Source organism: Macadamia integrifolia, chromosome 12, assembly GCF_013358625.1.
Source record: "Macadamia integrifolia cultivar HAES 741 chromosome 12, SCU_Mint_v3, whole genome shotgun sequence".
Taxonomy (NCBI): Eukaryota; Viridiplantae; Streptophyta; class Magnoliopsida; order Proteales; family Proteaceae; genus Macadamia; species Macadamia integrifolia.
In genome coordinates, this window is record NC_056568.1 from 11,481,586 (window position 1) to 11,503,187 (window position 21,602).

Sequence of the window (21,602 nt, forward strand, 5' to 3'; positions counted from 1 at the left end):
TTTGAATAAGAGAAGTGTATTAAATAACCATCATGTTCCAAAGAAATTTTAAAATGTCACAAACTTCCGTCCATGTTTGATTAGGATCGCCCATATTCATGGCTACAAGAGGGGAGAGAAAACTTATATGACATTTTTTTTTTTGGTCGGAGGAAAACTTACATGACCAACAAATACTGAAACTCAAACTCATATGGCATCTTATCAATGACATTTGATAACTTGCTGTAACTATGTCCCTTGAGGCATTCCACCATTGATTTCCTAAGAGACCCAGATGCTGGTAATTGGTGGCAGATCCACTCAACTAACGAATTGAAATTAGTTGCAAAATCAATCATGTTTCGAAGCAAGAGCTCTGGGATTAGGATCTTTTTCGTATTAGTCACCACAATTGAAGCTTGTAAGTACTCCAACTTTGATTTCTCCAACTCTGTAGAAATACCTTCAGCCGTGTATATTCTTACCTATACAAGTATATAAAAATTTGAGATTTATGTTAATGTCTCATGAATTTATAGGAAGACCCACATGGTTATGGAGGAGAGAGAGAGAGAGAGAGAGTATGAGAATGCATAGACTTACAGCTGGAGAAGAACGAGTCCCACAACATAGAGCAAATGTCACATTTGGCTCCGGAGTTTCGAGTCCGTAGATACTCCTTACAGTGGCTTCTTTCTCCTCCATCTCACCTTTCCTATAAACCTGTTAAATAGGACATTATTTTGAGTTCATACTCAAAGATTGTTTGTACAACATAAACCTTGAACCGAAGTAATAAATTTCAATAGACTTACATCTTTTAAATTGGAACTTGATCGATGTCTTAGGATGAAATTCTCTATTGCTAGAGCATTTATCATGTTGCCTCCTATGTTCAATGTAGCCTACATCCACCCCACCCCATAAGAAATTTAATAATGAAACAAGGATTAATGCTACATAAGATTGATTTAATCGTGATTAGAGGGTGATTTGGGCTTAAGTAAAGAACCTTGTTCATCAGGGTAAGAAGTTTTTCTTGACTAGATGGCACTCCATATTGAAGAAACCCCTAAATGCATGATATGTAAAAGAAAATATAACATGAGATCAAACAAATCAGAACACTTGAATTAAGACAAAGAAATGAAAGAAAAAAAAATGGATTTGATCATACTATACATGCATGATGCAAGCATTGTACATGTTGATCCAAAATGCTAGTTTCTGTTGATAAGTCAAAAACTTCAAGTCCAGCTTACTTAGGTTGTTCATTAGGACCCTGTATTTCAAATAAATAACAATAATAAGAAATAAAATAAGTGTTAATTTAATTTGTGATTTAATTAGGTTGATGGTTACATGTGTTTATCCAGTAATTAATCCCAAAGAACAAATTATGTCAGGTAATCTATGGTTAAACCATCCACAACCTACCTAACCCCAAAGGGGTAGCCGAGTTGGCAAGGGACCTTCGCCTTAGGAAGCGTGAGATTCTGAGTTCAACTCCTCTTACCTCCTTGGAGCCACTCATCACACAGGGGTATATGGTTCTTTTCACTGCTTTAAGTGAAAGTTGAATGGTTCTCATTCAACCCTGGTATGACCCGATTCATGCGGTTATGAAGTTAATATGGACCCACGGGACTAGTCGGGATGAAGGGCTAAAGGCCTGGATACCCGTTGTGAGCAAAAAAAAAAATCCACAACCTACCTTAGTTTTTGCAGTAAAGGAATAGAACTGGAGCTTGAGATGTTTTTCAGGTCCAGTGAATTCGAAGAAAATCTCACAAAATTCTTGTATGGACCAATGTCTCTAGGAATGGATTCTTCAACATCAAAGATGTCATATGGGTCTTGTTGCCTTGATCCCTTCTGTAATGAAAGGTTGGTTATGGAGTTCAAGCTAATATCAGACCTGAAGCTTCTGGAGCTGGAGTTATTGGACTTAGAAATTGTGCCGGCTGCCAACCTCTCTAATTCCATTGTTCTTGATGTTCTGATTAGTCTCACAAAAATAAAGATCAAACACTTCATGATGCTCTCAGATAGCTTGTTTGGTTGCCACTTTTGACCACTTTGATCTTCTAATGGGCTTGAATTAGATAAAGATTTTGGTGGGAGGTCCGGCGCAAGCTCTTCTTGATCATGTTCCACTGGCTGAAAAAAGATTATTCGTATGGTAAGTACTAAGTGTTAGTGTCCAAACCTAAAAGCTTAAGCTACTATGTTGAGAGACCCAATTGGTGAGTGTATGTATAAATATATATATATATATGTATTCTAAGGTCTCAGAGTTTTTCAACGTGAGATTATTCCCAACACTCCCTTGACGTAGTACACATGGCATGTGTGGTTCCTCTTTTGGGTAACTGTTCACAAACATATAATTTTGAGTGTATAAGAAGGCATTCAAATTCATTTTCCAATTTAGGATTATTTCCAATGCTAAGTAGTGTATGAGCACTAACCCCAAGGTGGTAGCCTAATTGGCAAGGGACCTCCGCCTTAGGAAGCATGTGGTTCTGAGTTTGACTCCTCTTACCTTCTTAGGATCACTCACACGGGATGTTTAGTGTTCTTCACTAATTTCGGTGAAAGTTGTATGATTCTCATTCAATCACAGTATAACCTAGTCCATGCAGTTGTAAGGTCAATATATGCCCGTGGGACTAGTCAGGCCGAAGGCCTGGATACCCGTTGTTAGGGAAAAAAAGTGTATAAACAGTACTTTACCAATTTCAATAACAACTTATATATTAGGAAGTAGCACAAGAAAAATGTGGCTTACCTTTGATGTTGATTGCTTTGGCAATGAGTTAGGAGAGGTTGGTTTTTGTATACCACTTTTTCTTGGAACTTTGTCCTCAAGTACTCCAATGTCCTCATTGGTATTACTTTCTTTCTGATCTGCTACCACTTTGGAAGTGCTTATGTTCTCATTGTTAGAGAAGTAATCAAGTGCATAGTCACCCTTAATGGCTTTGCTTATGAAATGTAATGCCTTTGTATCAAATGCTTGCCTTTCAGGTATCTTTTTGGGGATAGGGGTTGGATACCTTGGTGGGGAGGAGTATCTACCAGGATTAATACTTAGATCATCGGTTCCACTTTGCCATTTTATAGGTTTTGATTCCTTGAAGGTCTCCTGCTGCTCATGACTGATCAAACCTCTCTGAAGATGGCTTATTTCAGTTTCAAGTCTTGTTATCTCATTCTCAACCATTGCCAACTCTGCTAAGATCTCCTTCATCTACAATTCATCATATATAGAGTCCTTGCAATGTTCACTATTTTGATAACTATACACAAGAGGGTTGAATGGATAGAGAAGGTGGAGCAGGTCATTCATTACCTTATGTGGCAGGAAGCTTGGGATCTGAATGGCGGAGCTATCATGTCGATTCGATGCATGTTCTAAAATTTGGTGAACCTTTTCTTCTCGATCGAGCATCTTCTGAAGCATAGAGACCTAGTTCATGCAACAAAAGTGCTCTTTATCACGATCATCATCATCATCATCTCAAGGACTGAGTACATAACTAGAAAATTAAACTTGAGGAAACAAAGAAGTAATTGTAAATATATAGATGTTTGTATTGTGTAACCATATTTCTTTCCATGTAAAGCTCTTTCTTTGTATAGACCTACCTTGTATTGGTCTTCTACTTGAACACAAGATATAGAATTTCACCACTTTATATGGTATCAAAGCGGGTTTTTCTCTATTTCCTGCTGCTGGTATCCCCAAACCTGCCTCTCAATCTTCATCTGTACACTTGTACACAGTTCTGTCATGGCTACATATGAGGGGGAGTGTTTCGGAGAATAATCCTACATCGATTACCTTGAGACCTTCTGTGCGCTTATTTACCTCTGAATCCCTCTACCCAATAGTTCAAGATTTTTGGGTTGGATATTTACATAATAAAGCTGAGTCATATCTTATGACATTTCATGCAAAAGATAACAGAACCTTCTTTTACCAGAAGTCCCATAGCCAGGTGATCCTGGTAGAGATCATCTTAGCTTAGGAAGATAATTAAGTGAGGGCTTGCAATCTAATCAAACTACTTAAAATACTAAAGAAGAAATAAGTCTTTCTAATCACAACCCTTGGTGGTGCAGTTTCTGGTAATTCAGCTTAATAGTTTCTAGAAAACCCTTCAATAATTTGGATAACTGGCTTTCTCTAGCCTATATGAACTTCTTTCAAAACCAAGAAGAAGAAGAATCAAAGAGTAAATAAAATACCTCTCTCTCAAGATCCTCCCTTTTATTATGCCCATTAAGCTTCTTATTTCTCTGAAATAGAAGAAAGGCAACACCAACATAAGAAACCCAAAACCATATATCAAAAAATAAAATCACGAGTTCTACTTCTGATCTATACTTACCCTTACAGATAGTGGATGGACTGGATGAACAGATGCTTCGCCGCGGTTCGCCATTAATGAGATCAAAGTAGTGCAACTGGGATTGGAACAACATGGAGTGGTATGGAGTATAGTGTTTTTAAGTTATGGTGAGGCAGAAGAGAGAAGACTTGGAAAGCAAGGCAGTGTGATGAGTCATTGTTGCTGTTAGATTTGAATGGATTGAAGAACTTGTTGTGAGTAGGGAAGATGAGAAAGAGCTTTCAGAATAGTCAGTTTAATTTCTTCTAAGATTGGATTAACTGACTCTTTTTGTGGGTGGTGGGACTGTGACATCATGTAACTGGTGGTTAGGTTTGGCCTTTTGCGTAGCTTGCAATTGCAGCTTTTGGTATTTTCAGTTATGCTTAGCTTCTTTCATTTTCTATTGTGTTTTGTTGAATAATTTGAGTTCTAAAGTGTGTTTTTGAAGCTTACTTTATACCCAAAAAACCAATCCAAGGAACTGCCAAGATCTTTCTCATAATAACTAATATACCCTCTAATTCTCTTCATTCAAATTACAAAAATAAAAAAAAGGTAGTGACTTCTTGTTGGAAAGCGATGATATGTATCTAATTCTCTCCTCCCTCTTCCCCCTCCCAAAGAAGGGGTAGAAATGTCTTTTCACAAGGTGAGGAGAGAGATAGATTAATGGGAACGCATGCGTAGACCACGTTCAGACAAAGTTCATTTTTCCTAAAAAAAGGAAAATCTTAACTAAAGTTGTGATTTTACCTTTTTACCCTTTTAATTTTTTTTTTTTTTTTAAATGAGGGTAAATCTTATCGTTTTGCATAAATACTATATTAAATAATTTTTCAACTTTTTAAAAATTCCTTTTTTACGTTAATGTGATGAAACATATAGTCTACCCAAAAAAAAGATTGATGGAACATATAGATAGGATATAAAGTAAAGCCTAACTTTTCCATAAATCATATGCATCTATACAAAGAAATCTTCCAATTCAAAATTGTGTTAATTAGAGGATCTAAAGTCATTGATGTAAAATTCATTATCTCATGGGGCTTGCGTATCTATTTAATTCAAAGAAAAATTATGAGCATGAAACTTGAAATTAGACCATCCCTTGCATGGTTCAAGTAAGGGAATTGACCTCTATGGATTTGGATTCTATTACGTTTTAGCCATAATTGATATGAACCTTAGAAATCAAGTATGATTCGATTGATTCGAATAGATTGAAATTTCCAATTCCTCAAGCCATGTTTCCCTGATGCTAGCATGGATTCAAAGGAAATGCATATAAAAGATAAAAAGGAAGCAAAAAAGAGAAAGGGGATCATAAGATAGAAGAGGGACGGGACAGAGATAAGAGTTAAGAGTCAAGACTTCAGACTTAATTAATAGACATGTTAATTTGTATGACACGCTTATATATGCCTCCTTCAAATGAGATCTTATAATATTACTATATCTTTGAAAGCAGCACATTTCTTGTCCCTAGTTCATTCGGATCTATATTGCTATTTTTGTTTCTATCAACATTCAATTTATCTCAATTTAGGGAAAAGATCTATGATGCTAGAATAGGGATTCCTTCTAATGCCCTCTTACATAATGAATTATGGGAGGGTCCACACTGACAACCTCCAATCTCGTACGAAATCTGGACCTCTTACTTAATGAATTTGTCTGTCGCTCTCTCATTGATGAGATTTTTCACCATGATATATATAGTGAGAAACCTCTACCCCTCAATTTATTAAATTATTACTTCAAAATCTGAACTTCGACTTCAGGACCAATTGGAAGGTGTAAAAATTGACCTATGCAAAGCTAAAGCCTAGGACACAAAATTTTAAACTAAGATTTTTAGAAGTAGAAGATGGAGTATGGCTATGTCAATCTCCAAATTTGGTTTTTTACCCTCTTTTGTTCCGTACCATTTAAGTCATGAGCTACCACCACCATACAGATAAAAAAGTTACAAAGTGGTTGAACAACCACCACTCTCATAACCAGTTTTGATTATTAGAAATGTCTAGTGTCACCTCTCTCTCTCTCTCATGAACTAGAGAAGATCAAATCTTAGTGGCTAAGGAGGTACAAATGGGTGTTGGGGGTTTGCTCAGTTTAGTGTTTTCTTGTTTGGTAGTGATGTTCCATTGCTTGACCTAAATGAGACAAAACAAGTAGCTAGCTCTGCAACTACATCTGTGGGACTAAAATCCCAACCCAAATGAAGGAGAATTTTGGAGCATTTCCATGTAAATTTGAGATGAAATTGTTGTCCCTACCTCATATTTTTATAGTTATAGATCTCCAATTAAATTGTTTCATCTATCTACATTGGCAACAATTGTAATACTCTTTCCTTTCCTTTATGTTTTACAGTATCGTCATATGTTGGGATTGTACATGGTTGGAGGAACTTCAATGTGTTGGGACTTGGAGAGGAGACATGTTAGCTATAATTCCTTGGGGCAAGAGAATGAGAGATTGCTAACTGGTCGCATAGCTCATGCATTAGTACAACAATGTACACATGGACATCAACATGGATCAGATTTTTTACTTATAATGGTTGTTATGATAACTTTACATGCCCCTATGTTCACCCACATAAACCACTCGACTACGTATGATTGTTTTTCCGAATTCTTTGTTTCTCTACTTATTCTATTTCCTTGTATGGTCTTCTTTTGTAAAAACATATCATGCTTAGACATATAATCGTAATAAATGTATAGGGTTTATCAGAATTCAAATGGTATCAGAATGGATTTTCTTCAATCTTGCAGTAAATGTCCCCAAATCGGCCTCCTCGTTCACCCATGCATGTGTACAAATGAAGTGTTGGGAGAATAATCCAACATGTAATTGGGCTTTCAACTGTTCTGAAAAAAAAAAAATGATGAGGCTTTCCATTTCCTATAAATCCCTCCACCCAATAACTCAAACTTTTTAAATAGACATTACCATAATGGGTTTTTTTTTCCTTGAAGAGATCCTCAACCTCAATGTGAAATTGCATAAAAATGCTCTTTTTTTTTTTTTTTTTAATTGCACACAAGGTGGAGTCTAGATTTTATAAAGATCGTTGCAAAATTCATTGTAACCTCATTAGTTACAATACAAATCCATTCAGCCTTTTCTGTTAGGTTATACCGCTTTATTGCAAAGAAAGATAAAATTATATACTAAAGAGAAGAAACAAGGCCAAGGGGTCACCCTGACCTGATAGTGTTCTTTCTTTTATATATTTATTTTTCTTTAAAACCTAATTAGTCTTGCTTTAAATTTATCAAATAGTTCATCCGGTTTTAATTTATTTTAAAATATCTACTTAGTATTTAATAAGTTTTTGGGAGAGGGTTTTATGAAAGGCAATGTGGTTTTTTTTTTTTTTTTTGTTAACCAAGTTGTTCGGGCCAGCTTACGCACACCTCAACTAATCCTTGGAGAGACTAGCGCAGCAATTCACCGCCATGTTTTCTGTTTAAATTGCAAATGCACATATGCAGAATCGAACATGAAACTGTGCCCCTATCCGTACAATCTCCAATTCGCCTTAACCATCTGGACAACCCATGGATGGGTGCAAGAGAAAGCATCAGCAGGGCTGGGACAATCATTTTCCCCCGCTTTGTATTTAGGCATAGGAAACACATCGTCGATTACACTTTTTTCCCTCAATCTGTTCGATCAAGCCAATCTAGATTGAAATCGATTTAGTCTAGGGTTTTAAGAATAGGATTCGATTCGATTTAAAAAAATCCAGAATTGATCCCAATAATCCTAGAATCGGCCATTTGATCTGAAAAACCCCACATATTCGGGAGAATATTAGATGGAATAATCCGATTTTTTTGGAGCAATAGAAATTGAGATTGATCCTGACAGATTCCAAGGTGAATCGAACGAATCACCGATTTTTCAAAACCCTGATTGAGATCGATCCGAGTTTTAAAACCAGGATCAAGAAGGAAGAAAAGATAGATCGACACGTTCGATTATCTATCGTTGCTGCGTGTACTCCTTGCTTCCTTAGACGACGACTGGGGTTACTACTGAGCTACCACTCCTATAAGCCATTAAAGCCGCTTAAAAATAAAAAATATAAGAAAAGGGAGAAAAAAAGAGAAACAAATGAGTTGTTATTGAAAATACAGAGAAAATGGCAGCACCTTTTGTTCCCTCCATTTCTTCAGTTTGCATCAATCGATTCTCTGCAACAAATTCCATGGCCATGGCGGGTTTGTTCACTCACATCTCTAAAAACCAAACCTCCTTCTCTTTGTTAAAAATAACTAGAAGCTTCGGTTTCATCTCGCTTCCCACCGCGAGAAAACCATTCAGAAATTCATTTCAAGGTGCGTCCTTCCTTCATTTATCGATTTTGTTTTTTGTTTCTGTTTTTGTTTTTTTGTTTTTTTTTTTTCAAATTTTTTAAGGTTATCTTATCGATTTTGTTTGATGGGTATTCGAGTAGTTTCAACAAGTTGTCATCTCTTGGATTTGATGATTCTCTTTTCGGATTTCCTCTTATCTTCGCAAGTGAAGTAGAGATATTATAATTCAAATTTGAAGACTTACAAAATGAATAAGAGTGAACATCGATTGAAATATAGGGTATTCATTATCCAATGCTATCACTATTTTGCAGAAGGAATAGGCTGATAAGATAATTATGGGAAAGAATGTAATTGAACGTTGATGGAAAGCTCAAAGCCTGAGCTTTATTTATTTACTTTTATTTTGGTTTATGAAAAATAGGGCCCTGAAAAATTTCGATTTTTTTTCCCCTTTCAATTTGGTAGTGAGATCGGTCGCTGCTCCTGCTGAAGCTGTTGCTGGTTTTGATGAGATGGCTGCTGGGACACAGCGGAAATATTATATGTTAGGTGGGAAAGGAGGGGTTGGAAAGACAAGCTGCGCTGCATCTCTTGCTGTAAAATTTGCAAACAATGGGCATCCAACTATTGTGGTATCCACTGATCCAGCACACTCCCTGAGTGACTCTTTTGCCCAGGTACCAACTATATTCTAAAACTTGATCTTTGTGGAAGACTGATATTAGTTTCCTTTAAGATAGTTCAAATTTTTCCATGTGATTGTGGTTTTGCTCCAAGTTTGTTAAGAGATTAATGTAATGGGCTGCATTGTTGCTAGGATTTGACTGGGGGGACACTAGTACCAGTCGAGGGGGTGGATTCTCCACTATTTGCTCTTGAGGTATATTGAGACTTGAAGCCAAAGCATAATACACTGACTTCCTCGTATATACCTTTGCTTGAAATATGTCTGATCGGTAGCTTTTGTTAACAGATAAACCCTGAGAAGGCTAGGGAAGAGTTCCGCTCTGCTAGTCAGAAAAACGGTGGGACTGGGGTCAAAGACTTTATGGATAGCATGGGTCTTGGAATGCTAGTTGAGCAGGTAAAAATTCTGCCTACAACTTTTGGATGAAGCAAGCTTGGGAATCTTTTCACCCCATCCTTCCTGTTGATGTTGTTTGATTTTGTGTTTGTAGAATGCTGTGATTAACCTTCTATCTGTTATTTGATCAAGTTAGGAGAACTAAAACTAGGAGAGTTGCTGGACACACCTCCTCCTGGTCTGGATGAAGCTATTGCAATTTCCAAGGCATGAATTCTCTCCGCCTATTAACCACCCCCCCCCCCCCCCCAAAAAAAAAAAAAACATTTATCCCCATATTACAACTATGGTCCCTTCTTCATTCCTAAATATGGGGCTGTTTTCCAGGTTATGCAATTTGTTGAAGCACAGGAATACCATATGTTCACTCGGATAGTTTTTGATACTGCACCCACAGTAAGCGAAACGTGATATGCATCGGATAGCTTTTCTTTCAGGATGTTCTCCATCGTACTTATGAATTTCCTTTGGTAGGGTCATACTCTTCGACTTTTATCCCTGCCAGACTTCTTGGATGCATCCATAGGCAAGATCTTGAAGGTTTGAGCCTAAAACTCAGATTTAACTATGAAAGCTGTGGTTTGTTAAAATACCAAATCAATGCAGAATATAATTGATTTTATCTAAATATAAAAGATGTATTAGAAAAAAAATAATAATAATAGTAATAATAATAGCAAAGATACTAATCACAAATCAATAACTGATATTGGGCACTTCTTGAAGGCTCCTAGGGAACAAGTGACTGCATATATTATCTTAAGATGAATTGGAGTCCATTTTAGTTTATTAATTATCGATTTTACCAGTAATGGTTTGGCTTCAGACTGAGTGTGTATTAGTCTTACCAGCATAACCCTGCCTCCTCCTCCATTGCTATAGAGAAATGTTCCCTGTTGCTCAAAAGAATCTGCAAACTACTGCTTCATTTGGTTTTTTAGTAATTCATTTGAGAACCTGCTCCAATTATAAGCAACTTCATCTTCAGGTTCTGCCCAAAATGAGCAATTAGGTTGTTTGTGAGTTACTGAACTTGCTTAATGTTTTTTCACAGTGAGTATCTGAAAGTCGTACCTGCGTCATCCTGCTATTCTCTCCCTCCTTGTATTGAGAAAGTCCTACTTAAAACAATAAAGATACAATCTAAGGCGCAGCAACATGAAAACAATGTTTTCTGTTGTTTTGGAAGTTTCTAAAGCACTGTCTCAGTCATTTTGTGATAATTGGCTTAAGACTACTGATTTTTATTAACTCTACCTTCGGGGCTTGACCAAATAAAGTAATTAGGTTTTGTTGTAGTGTTTGATTATTGGATAGTAACTCAATAAGTGTTTTAGCCTGTGTCTATTTGCAATAAGATGAGATTTACTTTTGGACAAAGTAGATAGAATTGAGGAACAAGCAGCCATTAAGACCAAGAAATCTAGTTTTAAGACATGACAAAGGACTAAGAGACTGAAGATAAAACAGGTATAATGATGCCAGAAACGAAGCTAAGAAGATTGTGGAGATAGCTAGGGAGAAGAAATATGAAGACCTCTATATTAACTTAAACACAAAAGAGGGGGAAAAGTTATCTATAAGATAGCTAAAATGAGAGAAAATAAGAGTAGAGATTCCGACCATGTGAGATGTATCAAAAGTGAGGATGGAAGAGTGAAGAGATGGGATGAGGACATTGTGATGAGATGAGATGTGTATGTTTGTGACCTTCTAAATGGAGATAGTTCAGGTATGAATTACCCGAAAGATCGCATTATTCATCCAGACACCACACATCATAGATATATACAAAAGGTTAGTATGGCAGAAGTTAAAGAAGCCATAAGAAAGATGAAAGTAAGCAAGCACCAGGCCTAGATGAGGTCCCAATAGAAGTGTGGAAGAGCTTAGGAGTATGTGGGGTATATTGGTTAACTAATCTGTTTAACAAGATTATGGACATGAGAAAAATGCCAGATGAATGGAGGAGAAGCATTGTGGTTCTAATCTACAAAAATAAATGTGATATTCAAAGCTGCAATAATTATAAAAGCATAAAACTAATGAGTTATACTATGATATGCGAGAAGGATATTGAAGCCCATTTGAGAAGAGAGACTCATATATCAAAAGAAATAATTTGGCTTTATGCCAGGTAATTCCACGACAAAAGCTATTTACCTACTAAGGAGGCTCATTGAAAGATGCCTACAAGAAGGATTTCCATATGGTATTTATTGAACTAGAAAAAGCCTATGACAAAGTCCCTGGAGATTTAATCTAGTATGTTCTTATGAAAAGAGGGGTATCAAGTAAATATATGAATGTGATTAGAGATATGTATTAGGACGTGGACCACATGGTGATTAGTGTGAGATCTGTGGAAGGTCAAGGCAATTACTTCCCAATTATGATTGAGTTACATAAGGAATCAGCCTTAAGCCTTTATTTGTTTTCACTTCTCATGGATCATTTAACTAAGAGCATTGAAGACGAGTTTCCGTGGTGTATGTTCTTCGTCGATGATATCATTTTAGTGGATGACACAAAAGTAGGTATTAAATGTTAACCTGGAGCTATGTTGATCAACCTTGGAAATAGGCTTTAAGAATAGTAGATCGAAGACAGAGTATATAATGTGCAACTTTAGTCACACTATGATGGAAAATGATATGGTTAAAGTTGGGGAGAGAGATACTACAAAGTGACTATTTTAGATATATAGGGTCAACCATAAATAGAGAAGGTGACACAGAGGATGATGTTTCAAAGAAGATTAAATGGGATGGATGAAGTGGAGAGTTACGACTGTAGTGTTGTGTGACCGGTTTATTCGTTAAAATTTTAAAGGAAAATTCTATAGAGGAGTTGTATGACCGGCTACGATGTATGGGGCAGAATGTTCGGCAATTAAGAAGTGTCATATAGAAAAACTATGTATGATAGAGATAAGGATGTTAAGATGGATGTGCGACGAAACTAGGAAGGATAAATGAATGAATGTATTAGGGCTGATTTGGAATTGCACGATCAATGACAAGCTCCGAGAAAGCCGTTTGAGGTGGTATGGTCATGTTCAATGGAAGCCTCAGGACGCCCTAGTAAGGAAGAGTGATCTAATTCTAATTGAAGGAGCTAAAAGAGCTAGGGGCAGGCATAAAATGACCATAGGAGAAGCAGTGAGAAATGACATGTATAGTCTAGGTCTTGTCCCAAGTATGACATCAAATAGAGCTGATTGGAGGGCAAGAATTCATGTAGCCGACCCCATTTAGCTAATATTTCCTTGTTTTCTGGGCTGCGTAGCTTGCGCCTCTTTCCTTTTACTTTATTTGCTCCTATTTTGTTTTGACCTCAGATTCCCTTTTTTTGTTTTGCATGAGTCCATGTAGCTGACCCCATTAAGTTGGGATTAGGCTGAGTTTGTTGTTGTTGTAGATAGAATTGTCACTGCACTATAGTCCATGTTTACGAGTGAGATCAATTCACACTTTTTTACTTCTATTTACAACTTGTAACCTGTAAGTGATGATAACTGTTATTCAAACCTTACGTTTTATGGTTTATATTCACTTCAAGGTTGAAATGTAAATGCTCTTCTCAGGTGTTGCCATAAGATTCTATGAAATGTTGTCTCAGGCTTTCTTATTTGAAGTTTTGATGGTCATAAAACCAGCACTCTTCGTAGAATTGTAATGATGTTGGAACAGATCCTATTCTTAATTTGATATTTTGATCCCTTGTTACTGTTTGATGAAGAAATACCTTTTTTAGCATGTTTATTAACATTATCCTTCCTTTCACTTTGTCTTTTCAGCTAAAGAAGAAACTAACTTCGGCAACTTCAGCCATCAAATCTGTTTTTGGGCAGGAAGAGACCAAGCAGGATGCTGTAAGTCTGAGAAATTGGTTGCAGGTGTTCTGATTTTTCTAGCATTGGTTCTTGATTGTTTATTTGCTTATAGTCTGACAAATTAGAGCAACTAAGGGAGAGGATGGGGAAAGTTCGAGAGCTTTTCCGGGACACGGACTCGAACGAATTTGTTATAGTAACAATTCCTACGGTAATATCCTGAACTCCTGTGCTTCTTTTCATAGAGTGTAGACGCAATATTCATAAAGGCACAATCTGCTGGGAGTGAAGGAGCCATGGAAGGGAAATGAAAATAAAATAAAAACAAATTGAAAATTTTTGTAATCATTACCAGCAATTAAAACTTTCTAAATCTAGTAATTAATTTTTCAGTACACTTACTCTACCAAATTCTTGGATTCTAATATTTTAAATTAGTAAATGTTCGTAATTGCAAAAAATTTCATTTTCTATTTCAAACTAATTTCTCTTCCCTTCATTTCTCTATACTTGCAACCAGACACAAATGAAATGACAGCCCAAACCAGAAGCAACTTTCCTTATTTTACGATATCTCTTAAAATTCTGTCATACTGTAATATGGATGGATATGACTGAATTATCGTCGTAACATTCCTCACGATAATATCCTGAGTTCCCTTGCATTATTTTGGCTGCATTTACCCGGTGTCAAATTTTCTTTTTATTGCATTATTGCTCATCGCCCTTGGAAAGATATACAAACTTTGATGATTGAATTTTAAAATGGTTTTTGATCTTTATTTGGAACGTCATCATGCAAGAACAGTTATTGGAATGCTTTAATAATTACATTGTTTACTTGAAATTTATTCTTTTAGGTTATGGCTATTAGTGAGTCTTCAAGGTTGTGTGCTTCTCTAAAGAAGGAAAATGTTCCCGTCAAGAGGCTTATTGTTAATCAGGTTCTACCACCTTCATCATCAGACTGCAAGTTTTGTGCAATGAAACGGAAGGTATGATCTCTTTTATTTCTTCCTTTTTCGTTTTTCTCCTCCCTCCCCCTCCCCCCCCCCCCCCCCCTTCCAGTTCCTCTTATTGGCATATTAAACTTGTAGTATCTGAAGGTAACCGTATAAATTTGAACATTTTGTCAAATTCATAAGATAAGAAGGGCAGAACCTGAAAATCATTTCTAGTAATTCATTTGTAAACATATTTTATATGGGTGGGGTGAAGTACTTTATATACGTTTTTTTACGACCTCCCTCCATTGGTTCAATGTTTCTTTTAAATTTTAAAGTACTTTTGGATTCTTAAAAACCATATCAAGATTTTGATTTTGATGTTTGTCACCAGACTGTAAGTTTGATTTCATGATTCAATCACCTTCTCTGAAGCTTTGATCTTATTATGTAATTCAATTCACTTGACTGCTGTACCTACTTTTATTACTCTTGACAGCACATTGAACATGCATGTAGGCATAGTAGACTGAGAAATTGATGTGACCTACATTCTGATACCCTGGTAAGCTATCTCATTAGGTGACCATATTGTTGCAATCTATCACATTTGTTTGGACAAATTGTGGTTTGGATGTCCAAAATCGTCCAAGGGTGTCAGTAGGATGTTAATATCCACTTAGTGATGGGTTTCCTTGCATGTTTGCTACTCCAATTTTGCTCAAAAACTGACTAAATGACGCAGATTGATAAAGATGGATATGCTGGTGATGGGAAGAGATAAAAATAAGGACAGAAGTGAGATTGAAGGATGAGAGAGAATGGGGAAAACCCCAATTTGGTGGGGGGTGTGGAGAGAGGAGAGAGGAGAGAGAAAGGAACCAGACAACAACCTCCACTTCAGTTTCTAATACTTCTAATCCATTCATTCAATCAAATTTTGGGGGAGGTTATTAGACTTTTAAATTTCTTTATAATGCTGAAAGCAGAAATGAAAAGCAATAAAAAAGACTCCTAAAAGTCCCCATCGATTGAGATGAGGTGGCATTCCTAAATTCTCAGTCAATAAAGGAACTAACCCGACTGAAAAAAAGAAAAGCTCCTTTTGTGTGGGCTAAGAGCTCTCTCACTAACTAGGAAATTGAAATGGAGTAGGAAACTAAGGCACCGTTTGACAACGTTCCGTTTCTTCCGTTGCTGCGTTTTCTTGTTCCCAGAAACGGAGAAACAACGTAAAAAACCTTTGATAAAGTTGTTCCATTTCACCCGTTTCTAGAAACATAAATCAAAATTTATGATTATTTACAATTCTAGAAACAACTTTGACGAAACAAGTTGGATTTGTTCCATCGTTTCTAGAAACGAATTTGAGAGAGAAAAAAAAAAGCTGTTGTGCCCGATAAATCTCTCAACTATTTAAACCTAAAAAGAGGCAACCGAACCCTCTCTCCCTTTTGGGCATCCGATGATACTATTGGGTTTTTTAGTGGCATTATGTCTGCAAAAAACGTTTCGAGAAACAGGTTTATCAAATACCAAAAAATCCATTTTTGTTTCCGAAAATGTGAAAAGCCGTTTCTGCTGTTTCTAGACACAGAAACAGCAGAAACGTTATCAAATGGTGCCTAAGTCTAAAGCAGGTCTGGATTTACATACTACTTTACCAGCCTATCTAAACAACTCAATAGAATTAAGATAAATTAATTAAGGGATTTTCTTATTGACACCAATAGATTTGTAACCTTACTTTTTTTGTTTCTTGTTTTGTTCTCAGAAATTGTTTAATGTAGGGGTAAAAAAGGGGTTTTCAAAAGATTGGAAGTCATATAATGCATTTCCTATGTGAAATGACTAATTTACCATCATTGAAAAAAGTGCATTAAATGTTTATTAGAATATGACAAGGGGAAATTAAATGAAGATGTCAAGTTCTAAATACACCAATAGAGGTGTCATATAGACTCCCATTAATTAAAGTCCTAAAAACTGGCCCACAATTACTGAAGATAGGAATCCAGAAAATTTGAAAATTCTGTAGCCTTCCAACTGGGCCCCGCAATTAATTATAAACTTGAGTGAACCAGAATTTGAACCACAGGTCAGATTTAGACAAAAACTGAATAAAACTACCCAAATTAAAACAGCAAGGATTGTTGTGATCATGCTCCTACATTAGTCTCCTATGGCCAGGTTAGGCTCTGATACCAAGCTTATGCAGATTGAAAAGATAAATCATCTGCTGGTTGTGGGAAGAGAGAAAGGAATGAGGTACAGCCTCCACTTCACTTTCCAACTACTAATCCATTCATTCAATTAAATCTCTGGGGAGGCTATTAGGATTTTATAATGCTGAAAACAGAAATAAAGAAGGAATAAAAAAGAGTCCTAAACATAGTTGTCAAGGTGTTGCATTGGCAACAAGGCAGTTTTCCATGATCTAGGCGATTGGCCACCTAGTTGTCTAGACACCTAGGTCCCAAAATCCATTGGAAAGGGCAAAAAGAGGGGAAAAGCACTGAAAAGATGGAAGAAAAGAGAAGTTTCAGCAGCAGATGCCCCCCTCCCACCCCCCTCCCCCCCAAAAAAAAAACCGAAGGAAAAAAAAGTGGCAGGCACCGTGCTGCCGGAGTTGCAGAAAAAAAGAAGCGGTAGCCACGGCAGCAGCAGGAGTGCAGTGGCTGCCAGAGTTGTAGAAAAAAAGGAGCCCGGAGTTGCAGAAGAAGAAGACAGAAGGGAGGACGTGAATCATACATACTTGGGTTGCCGCTGAAGAGGAGGAAGGCATCTTGTACATTGACTCAGTGGGAGGAAGAATACACATTTTCAGTCTGCCTCCTTTCTCTCCTCTTCTTCGGCTGTCAAACCCAAGTCAAAGTAATTTATATTTAATCGTATGACAATACATCTCACTTAACTTGCTTATTGTACTCCATCAAATGAAAAACTTTTAAAGGCATCAAGTTTTTATAGCATGAAAATAAAAGAAAATCAAATCTACAATAAATCATCTACTTATATGCACGCCTAGGCATGGCGACCAAGGCAATGTCTAGGTGCCTGGCCACCATCTTGGATTGCCTTTTTGCCATGACAACTATGCTCCTAAACGTCCCTATTGATTGGGAATAGGTGACATTCCTAAATTGGCTCAATCAATAAAGGAACTAACCCAACTAAAAAAATAAAAAGGAAACTTCCTCTTGCATGTGCCAAGATGGAGCTCCCTCACTAACTAAGAAATTGAAATAGATTAGGAAACTAAGTATCAGGTCAGGATTTAGATGGTATTTTCCCAGCCTATCTAAACAATGAAGTAAAATTAAAATAAATAAATTAACCTCCTAAAAACTAGCCAACAATTACTGGAGATAAGATTCCAATAAATATGGAAATTCTGAAGCCGCAAGGTGTAGAAGAAGCTTCCTAACTGGACCCTACTATTTGGATAGGCTTGGTGAACCAGAATTCGAACCAAGGGTCAGGTTTGGACCAAAAAATGAAACAAGCTGACCCAAACCAAAACTGTAAGGCTGTTGTAATCATGCTTCTGCATTACCTAACAAGTTCAATCTGTTTGGACCTCACCAGGGTCCACTCTGATGGTGTGTTGGACTTGACTTGGTCCTGTTGAATGTAGAAAATTAATTGCTTTTGCCATTTTATGGTAGCAAATGGTCAAAGAAGCCACTATGTCGGGTCCATTAAAAGCCTTATGGTATTAATCATGGACCTTTATGTTGATATAGATATTGTATATTTGAAACCTTTCAACTACATATGATCACATCAAGTTCATTATTTGATGCCTTACTCAACTAAGGGTCTGTTAAGTGCATGTGTAAGTAAACTTTGATTCATCATTCTTTTATAGTGGAGCTATTATTGTACTCAAGTTAGCAGTAATATTATATAAGACTCTGCTCAAGGTGAACATATACATCGTGAATTATTCCGGGAACTGCTGAAAAGCAATTTTCCTGATTGAAATTGTTTGTTGTTAAATGATTCTGTTACAATTTGTACCCGAACATGGACACAGATGAGATTAGCTATAATTTTTCTTATTTACCGATTTTTAAAATGTTTTTATATTTGATATTATCTCTATTGTGTTCTGCGACAATCAACTACTCTGTCCATCTATTTGCACTTCTTTACTTGATCAATTCCTTTTTGAACCATTTTGGTTACAGTGGTTTGGTCTTGGCAAATATTTCTGTAAAAATTTAATATTATGCACACCATTTTAAGATTTTCATGTATGTCAGCTTGTTTTGGTTTCACTCTTTATAGTTTCTGCTTAGATGCATGGAAATGTTTTAGGGAGACATCTCACGAATTACAGAATAAAGTTTACAGACTGTTGTCAGTGCCATTGCTTTGGGCCAATCTTTAGATTTCTTACAGTATCCATGTCTGACAGTGACGCTCATCCATGTTTAAGACCCATATATTATAATTGGTAGAACAATTAGCAAGCTGTGGCTGTTGTGCTTCTCAAATTTGGGTCTGAGGTGGGGGGGGGGGGAGGAGAATAATCCTAGGAGAACAGAACTGGCATGTTGGTTCTCTATAATCAAGTGGGACACCAACTCTCTCATTATCTTAGTTAAACAGAATAAAAAAATAATAAGTTACACTTCTAAAATTTTTGTTTGTTGCAGGATCAGATGCGTGCCCTTGATATGATACGGGATGATCCTGAACTTGCAGGATTGAATTCAATCCAAGCACCCCTAGTTGATGTTGAAATCAGAGGTGTTCCAGCTCTTAAATTTATGGGGGACATTGTTTGGAAGTGATATTCTGTTCCAGGATATATCCATAATAGGTAACCTATTTATCCTGAAGAATCACTTCCCTTGGTCTTCAAACACCTTAAAAACTTGTGCTTGTATGTGCTGCATTTTCTTCAAGTAGCAATAAGTAACAACTTCTATCTAAAAAATTTGATACCCACCTTAAAAAATAATCTTCACTTGTGCATCATTTCTATTCATCAAGCATTTCTAAATGGTGTTTGAATTTACTTGATTCAAATATTTATTCATGTTCAAATACTGAAATGGTGAGACGCTGTAAATGGAATCTCTTCTCATCAAGATTTCTCAATGGTTTTTTCTATAGCTGTCTTCTTGCTGTAAAAGATGGTGAGAAATTTAGTGAATAGCAGTGTCCATGTGGGCACATCAACTTCTTGTTCTGAATATCTGGTCCTTGAACATGCCATACGCAGAAGTTCTGATTAGGTGTTCCTTGTCTCCAAACAAGACCTAAGATTTGAATGTCTGAAAAGAATTATGTGCCTTTCCTAAAAGAAACCCTAGTAAATTGCCAAATATCTTTTTCTTTTGCTCTCTCTTATCTGGGTACTCCATCCATCAGTGAGATAATGGCATATAGGCAATATATGATGCCCATCACCCAAACCACAGATCTCTTATTGGTGTTTTCTGATACCATTCATTTGAGAAACTCTTCACAGTTATATTCATTATTTCTTCTCTCTTTTTCTTCGGTTTGTGATTCAGTGATGCATGCATAGAAAGTGCCAGAAACCAACCTTTTCATGGAAGCTGCTTCCGCGTCAAGATTTGCCCATGTCCTTACAGAAGAGATCCCTGCACCCATGAAGTATATTTTTGGATTCTAACGGATGAGCTTCCAAATTGAGGAAATTAAGGTATATTCAAGGTTTAGGTGTCTTGTAGTAGAAAAAACAGGAAACTGCTGATTCTTTTCCTGGTTTGATTATTTTGGGAATATAGCTGCTGTTCTGGAATCTTGTTTCTCTTTTCCTTCCGTTGGATGGAAACTGAGAAATGCCAACTATAAGATGGATGATGATAGTACAGTCGTCCATCATCCCTAAATGCATCTCTGCTATGCTAAAGATTTACTTGGAAAGAGATTGTTAAAACCAAAATATTAACACCCCCCCCCCAAGAAAAAAAAAAACCCATCATCAAATCATGATATCAACAGCTATTATTATTATTATTATTTTTTTTGGTTTAATCAACAGCTATCATCACTGTTTAATAATATTGTTATAAGACAAATGTCTGGATTACAATTTTGTGATTGTTCCCATGAAATGGTCCAAAGTACAGTCAGGACAGCCCAGCAACACCAACTGTCTATCTTGCAGGATTCAACTCAAGTGCATATTCTCATGAGAAAAATCTTAGGTTCTAGAAATTTGATAGTTGAACTAAAGTTGCCTTGACATTATCAAAGTTGTATATCAACTGCTATTTTCGGGCTTTATATTTTGTGAAGTGAGATTGTAAGGGGAGAGATGATTACATGGACTGATGGATATGTCCACAAAAAATTTAAACACAACGATGCCAATGGATTGTATATATGGGCTTCCTCTGTATTTGAACCTGATCAATCTCCAAAAGTCAAGTTTGACATCTTGTTTTAACAGCTTTCATGTTTAATTTGTTAAAGTTTAATAATATATAGGTCATATGGTTGAGATGGGACCCCAACTTGATATTTACCTAATTCTTGTGGACTATCCCATGGTCAGTTTGACCAGAATAGCCCTGCAAATGTCTCAAAATGGACTTACTCTCGTGGGGTTGGAAAATAAAATTTTATTGAAGAAGGTTATAAAGAAAAAAAGGGCAAGTGTTTTTTGTGGTGGAGCGCGTGAACCCTAGAGGGGTACAATGGTCATTTTGTCCCATGTCTGGCACAAGGGTTGTCTCGGTCAGAGAACTTCTGTCCTATAGAAAATAAAAAAAAACACTTAATAGTTTGGGCACAACTGCACAAGCATGGGGCCAATGAGTTTGCTCACTGGGGACATTTTTTCCGTTGAAAGGTGGGGTGGTCATTTCCCACTGTCTTCTGTCTACGTTGTGTTTAGGTTTAGGGTGTTTGTAGCCTAGCGGGGATCTGTCTAACTTTTTTTCATGGGAAAAAAGAATGAAAAAGAATTGTCTGGGAGTGTGGCTTACGTTAGTGTTTCTATTTGTAGCTTTCTTCTCCCATGGAAAATGACAT

At 36.6% G+C, this 21,602-nt stretch overlaps 2 protein-coding genes and 1 long non-coding RNA gene across 3 annotated transcripts; 2 read left to right on the forward strand and 1 right to left on the reverse strand.

Moving 5' to 3' along the window:
- LOC122057612 lies at positions 1–4,600 on the reverse strand. The gene is made up of 10 exons (XM_042619773.1): positions 4,380–4,600; positions 4,237–4,287; positions 3,338–3,454; positions 2,774–3,235; positions 1,697–2,142; positions 1,165–1,264; positions 995–1,054; positions 798–887; positions 586–705; positions 1–467 (listed from the first exon to the last, which is right to left on the reverse strand). The coding sequence occupies exons 1-10, from the start codon at positions 4,431–4,433 to the stop codon at positions 159–161; spliced, it is 1,809 nt and encodes a 602-aa protein (XP_042475707.1). The 5' UTR covers positions 4,434–4,600; the 3' UTR covers positions 1–158.
- A 1,850-nt stretch (positions 4,601–6,450) lies between these two features.
- On the forward strand, positions 6,451–7,126 carry LOC122057398. The gene is made up of 2 exons (XR_006133516.1): positions 6,451–6,631; positions 6,759–7,126. It is a non-coding gene; the product is annotated as an uncharacterized LOC122057398 (long non-coding RNA).
- Positions 7,127–8,286: 1,160 nt separating this feature from the next.
- On the forward strand, positions 8,287–21,004 carry LOC122056945 (ATPase GET3B-like). Its single transcript, XM_042618909.1, has 12 exons — positions 8,287–8,737; positions 9,185–9,396; positions 9,537–9,599; positions 9,693–9,803; positions 9,936–10,010; positions 10,131–10,199; positions 10,278–10,343; positions 13,603–13,677; positions 13,751–13,849; positions 14,499–14,633; positions 19,247–19,413; positions 20,114–21,004. The coding sequence occupies exons 1-11, from the start codon at positions 8,542–8,544 to the stop codon at positions 19,382–19,384; spliced, it is 1,239 nt and encodes a 412-aa protein (XP_042474843.1). The 5' UTR covers positions 8,287–8,541; the 3' UTR covers positions 19,385–19,413; positions 20,114–21,004.
- Positions 21,005–21,602: the final 598 nt, after the last annotated feature.